This window comes from Spodoptera frugiperda, chromosome 18 (assembly GCF_023101765.2).
Source record: "Spodoptera frugiperda isolate SF20-4 chromosome 18, AGI-APGP_CSIRO_Sfru_2.0, whole genome shotgun sequence".
In the NCBI taxonomy this organism is placed as follows: Eukaryota; Metazoa; Arthropoda; class Insecta; order Lepidoptera; family Noctuidae; genus Spodoptera; species Spodoptera frugiperda.
Window position 1 is genome coordinate 10,686,374 of NC_064229.1, and position 6,000 is coordinate 10,692,373.

The window sequence follows — 6,000 nt, forward strand, 5'->3', positions numbered from 1 at the left end:
TTGAAATGTCTTGTTGAGAAAATAATGTCATTATGTTTTAAAGACGTTTAAATTAACAACCTTTAATTTGAATAGAGCAAAGCTTGTGTAAGTATTATGCTTGCAGAAAAGACCTTGTAGAACCAAATTGACAAAAAAATAATTCTAGAAATGTTAGACTCCGGAGCTGCGGACTACCTAGCGGGTTTACCAGGGCTCCAGCTTGAAAAGCAGGAGTAGGAACGGGGTGGTTTTTAGTCAGTAAGAGTCTAGAATTGGAACTTAAAACGGAATATTTACCATGTTTTTCAATTTTAATGAGTTTCCGATATTTCGGCACTGTTGCAAGCGCCATGATCACTGAAAAACATGGTAAATATCCCGTTTTAAGTTCCAATTCCAGTGTTAGTGACCATGTCAGTAAGAGTCTGATACTATGAGAGGGATCTCGCCTCGCCTAAGGCGAGAGAAGTCATTGGATGTTTTTCCCCCTCAAAAAAAAGACGTGTTAGACTAAGTTATCTTCGAATACATACATACATAACCTTACTACTACCAAAAGCAGCCTTAAAGTTATCTTTGAAGATTACAACAAAAAAGCTTTAATTTAAAAAGATAGTAGGTATTAGAAAATTAAACAGAGAATAAGGAAAAAACACCTTTATTTATTTAGTAAAATCACAAGACGGCGATCATTTTTATCACATTTCCACCAATGGCAGCTCAGTACATACACACATTCATACATAGTACATTAGAATACATTATTTACTTTAAAACATTGTCTTATCACGTTATCATTATTTAACAGTAACTAACCAAACAATTTACTTAATTTTTAAGAACGTACAAACTCTAATTAACATAAGGTTTTCGCAGAAACATGAGATAATGAGAAACTGATAACTGGATTCTAATTATTATAAATAATTAGTTTCAATAAGCAAAAAACCAACACGCATTGGGCAAGTGTGGTGATTAATGCTTAAACCTTCTCCGTGTGAGAAGAGGCCTTTGGTCAGCAGTGGTCACTTATAGGCTGTTGATGTGACGCAAAAAAACGGTAGATTAGCATACTAATATTTTCACTAACTCTACTATTTCCTCGGGTATCGTAAGAGAAATGGATTACACATTTGACAGAAGCCTGTACCCTTAGTACGAGTTTGCTTTACGTTGAATGAAACCGAAACGAAAGCTCTGATTGGCTGGCGAGAATGAACCAACCAATCAGAGCGCCGAACACGCTCTCGTTAAACGTAAAGCAAACTCGTACTAAGGGTACTGATACACAGACTTTATCGTAGAACAAATTAATTGTTATCTAGAAATATTTCGGAATATTTTATTGTTTTTTGGGAACATTTCTGTTTACAAAAAGATTTGTTTTCGCGAATGATCGTACATTTTGTTTTAGTTGACTTTATTTTTTTAATACTGCAATTGCATGTTAGACACATAACATTGTGAAATTTATTATTCATCTCATTTCATTTAGTATTGCATTCTTAATCTATAATAATAATACCCTGACTTCTTTAGCAGTTATTTATTGGATAGATTTCCAAAAATAGGAGTGTATTTACGTGGTCTCATATTTAAATACATAATACATCAAGGAAAAATGTTAAGTGCAGTTTCAAGTTTTATTAAAATCGCTTCAGCAGTTTATGAGATATGAACCACATCTGTAAAGTTAACAAGCATTTTATACATTTCAGCTTAACTTAAACTTTGTTTAAATAATTTTCCCTTCAGGCTCTTAAGCACATCCTAACCAGATACTCAAAGAAACATTCAACATTGAACTGTAACTACTTGAGCACAAGTATCAATTTCTTTATTCACTTAAATTACCATACGACCTATTATCATTTAGTACTGTTTTCCGAATACTGACTCGTGCTTGTGTTAGTGAAAAATATTGGGGACTCTGGGGAATATATGGGAGTGGCTGTGTGAGGAGCCTTGTATGGGATGATATCAGTGTTTTTGAAGAAGTTATGCAGAAGAGTCTGTTGGTCCATCAATAGAGTGTTCAAATGCCGTATCTCCTGGTCTATCTTCTTCATATTAAACGTGGCCTGATCTATTTTCTCCTGCATTCCTCTGATCTCTAAACTGAAATTATGATCAGGTGCAAATTGTCCCTCATTCTTCAATTTCGACGTGTACTTGTTCTTATACAGAATCTCTTTGATAGACCTTCCTGATTTCACTTTGTTCAACTGCGCCAATTCGTATGCAGCCATCATTATGTCTGTGGGCAATCTCTTCTCTCTAGGATTCAAGGGTTTCACACTCAAGATCACTTTGCCAGCTTCTGGTGACACCAGAGCAGTTCTGTATACATATTTGTGAAGACATTTTGGCAGCCAAGCGCTGAACATACCCATTTCTACAAACAAAATCAGTTTAGTCTGACGGACTAATTTGGAAAGACCAGCGGTCTTACGTAAGCCCTGAATGTCGTGGACAGCAATACCGACAAGTAGGTTCATCAAGATAATAGTGACGAACATAAGGAATAGGATGAAGATAATTTGTGAGGACAATTCGAATATCAACGGCGGATCATCTTTCGTTGGGTCATTAATCAAGATGTTCAAATTCAACTCTCCTACCATCATTGATAATGTACTGATGAAGCCCATCAAAGGGTTTGAAAACATCTCCTCGTTTGGAAACACAACGCAGAAGCAGATCGTGAAGCCGAGGAGAAGACAAATGTAGGCTAATAACAATTTCAGAAACTCTGTCAATACTTTTTGATACATGGCCACATAGTCACCGAACATTGGAAGTTGACCCATCATTAGCATCAAGTTAGTCCAAGCTCCCAACACCGCGTACCCTCCGACATGGTTCTGCCAGCTGTAATCATTATGTATTTTGTAAAGAGAAAACACAGACAGCAAGACAAACCATTCCATCAAATTCTCGAACGTTGTAAAGTATTGATAAAAACTTGAATACCCAGTTATGCCAGTCAGCTTCCGAAGGATTTCAAATGCTGTGATAGCCATCAAAACCCATCTCTCGAATTCTATAGGATTGTTAGTAAGAATCAAACCTAACAGCGATTGCTTCTGACAGAGTTCGTTCAGCACGCCATACTTCTCAGCATATTTACCCTTACAAGTCTTGACGACAGCCGTCAACACGTAAATGGACAGGAATGATACAAAAAGAAAACAAAATATTAGCCTCGCCAAATAAAACTTCCTTATCTTCCTCCATTTCATAAACAAAAACGCGGAGCAAAGCGGATGTAGTAATATATCTTTTTGGCCTTCATCTATCAAACTGTTTAAATATGTGATCTCGCGCGGATAAGAAAATTTCAACATTCTACCAAAATCAAATTCAATTTGTACTTCTTCGTTAGATTCACTCGGTTGGTTTAAAGAGATGCCACAATCAAGATTATGGCGCAATATCGCTAATGATTTCGGAGTTTTCCTAGCAATCACACTCAAAGCTGTGTGCCCTTTCTTAGATTTCGAAGTCACATCAGCTCCAAGGAATATAAGAGTTTCCACGCATTGTGTCAAATTATCCATAGCGGCTAAATGCAGTGGTGAATACCCATACTCATCCTTTTTGTTGACTTGAGCACCCCAACTTACAAGCATATCAATGATGTCACAGGCGCGCTCCGATCGACCAATGGCGGCATGTAGTGGTGTGCGTTTGTCATAGTCTTCAACGTTAGGGTCAGCATTTCCATCTCTGAGAAGCACTTCAACACATTCGATACTTGAGCATCTAGCTGCAAGATGTAATGCGGTAAAACCCCTGTAATTCTTCGTGTTTGCTTTTGCGCCCTCTGATAACAATAGCTCTAGACATTCAGCGTACCCTCTCGCCGCTGCTAGATGTATAGCTGTGCATTCCTTATCTCTTTGTTTGGTAACACCGTTTACACTTATCTTTGTCTCTTTCAGTAAATACGATAGACATCTTTGTGCACCAAGTTCAGCGGCTAGATGTAAGGCGTTCAATCCACCCGAGGTAACATACGCTGGGTCCACTCCTCTCTCGATGAACAGTTCCATACACTCAACAGCATCAGCTCGAACTGCACAATGCACTAGATTATCCTCACATCCTGCCCTTTGCACGACAGCGTGTAACGAAGCACCATTAGCTATGAGAATTTCAGCCACTTCCAAAGAATTACCAAACGCAGCACAGTGAAGGGGTGCGAAGTATTTCGGCGCAAAATCAACATCAGCACCACGAGAGAGAAGGAAGATGGCCGCTCGCCCTGCACCACTGAATGCTGCGAGATGTAACGCTGTCAAACCTTCAGGTTCTGAGTAGTGGATGTCAGCACCTGCTTCCAAAATCGCTGGCAGTAGTTCATCCCTGGCAAGCAACGCAGCCCACAGTAACGTCAAGTTCACAACCACTTCAGGAGCAGAGCAGATGTGTTCCTGGATGTTGTCTGTTGTTATTAATCCACACTCTACATCATCAAAGAATCTTGCAGCACCAAGTGTCAAAGCTTTTTCACACAGGCTTCTGCGGGCGGCTTCTTCAGTCAACCTGGCTTCAGGATCTGGAGCGAGGACATCGAAACTGTGGTACATGTTGGGAGCATCTTCAGCTGGTGGGGAGGGTCCAACGAAGAGGTACTCTTTCGCTTTCCAGGGCTCTCGAGCTGACTCCAAAAGATCAATGTTTCTAACATGTTTGTTGTAATTGGTATTTAGTGGAAATTCTTCCGGCTCTCTTGGAGCTCGCGATCTGAGGCTGTTGCCACGGAATCCAGCCCTCATGGGCGTGGTTTGGGCGGGCGTATGAAGGGGAGAAGGCCACCCCATCTCGCGGTACCCGAAGTTGTCCATCGCCTGCAAGTGACTGACTACTGACGCGCCCGTTATCTTATCTCCCATGTTGTGTGAGAGCTCAGACTGGCTGAGATGTGTTTGACATTGTGATTTATGAAGCTATTTTTATTACGATGCGCAATTATATTCAGATTACTTTCATGTTTTTTGTGGGAGCGTGGAATGTTTTTCTTATTTAACGAAACGTAATTAATGTAACATCCATACATAGAGTGGTGTTCGAAGAGTCGGCAAGTCTTTTGTGTTGAGGATTATGCGACAAACTATTTTTAGTGTGTTTGTTACTTGCCTTTTATATTGTCGGAAGTGTTGATATCTCTTTGTTATGATTGTTGAAGCTAAATAATTATGTTTCCTCATGCTTGCTGTGTGATATGAGATCTTTTTCTGTATTGAGTTGGTTTAGTACCTAGTTACGAACTTATGATGAGATTTATTTGTGAAGATTTTTCTATTCATTGTCTTGAGTAAGCGAAGACATATATCAATCCACACTATTTGTCTGTCAGACAGACAGACAGACAGACACAATATCTACCTGATACAAGTATTACTTCGAGTTTAACACCATTCTAAAGGAGCTGGGTTTCTCTTTGTGAAACATAAAAACTCTATTTTAATAAAGACAAGACAAAGCAAGGAGACTCGACTAGTATGTCGAGTTAATCAATTTAAGGAAAAAATCTTCGTCTTCACATGAAATTCAATTTAACTAGTTTATCTGAGGGCAAACAAAAACACGTGAATCTGAAAGATATCTTATTTTTCAGGCTTTTGAGCTTATAATGGTTTGTTTAATTTATTATGTCTTACATGTAGCGTCATAACGTTTATATAATTTTTCTGTAACACATCCCACGTTGTACTAATTGCATTTTGATAAATCCGTCTGTGTTTTGCATACATTTGCAGCGTGTTTCCTGTATGCAAGCCTTAATAATGACTTTAGTACTTATGAATTCCGATCTCAGTAACCTTACCACCTTATTCCAATTTATTCCACTCCACGTCACAGTACAGTTGTCGCGGTGGCTGGACAACAGGCTAGCCGTGTAGTATGATCGATTCGGTTCGATTCCCGCAAAAGACACTTTAGGCCCTCAGTAATCCAAAATGCGGATTGTTTGTTAAATCTTGCATGTGTCATGTTGATAATTGTTCGTCG

The 6,000-nt window shown here is 38.9% G+C and overlaps 1 protein-coding gene across 1 annotated transcript; it reads right to left on the reverse strand.

Moving 5' to 3' along the window:
• Positions 1-1,236: 1,236 nt before the first annotated feature.
• Positions 1,237-5,110, reverse strand: LOC118277914 (transient receptor potential channel pyrexia-like). Its single transcript, XM_035596932.2, has one exon. The coding sequence runs from the start codon at positions 4,878-4,880 to the stop codon at positions 1,851-1,853; it is 3,030 nt and encodes a 1,009-aa protein (XP_035452825.1). The 5' UTR covers positions 4,881-5,110; the 3' UTR covers positions 1,237-1,850.
• Positions 5,111-6,000: the final 890 nt, after the last annotated feature.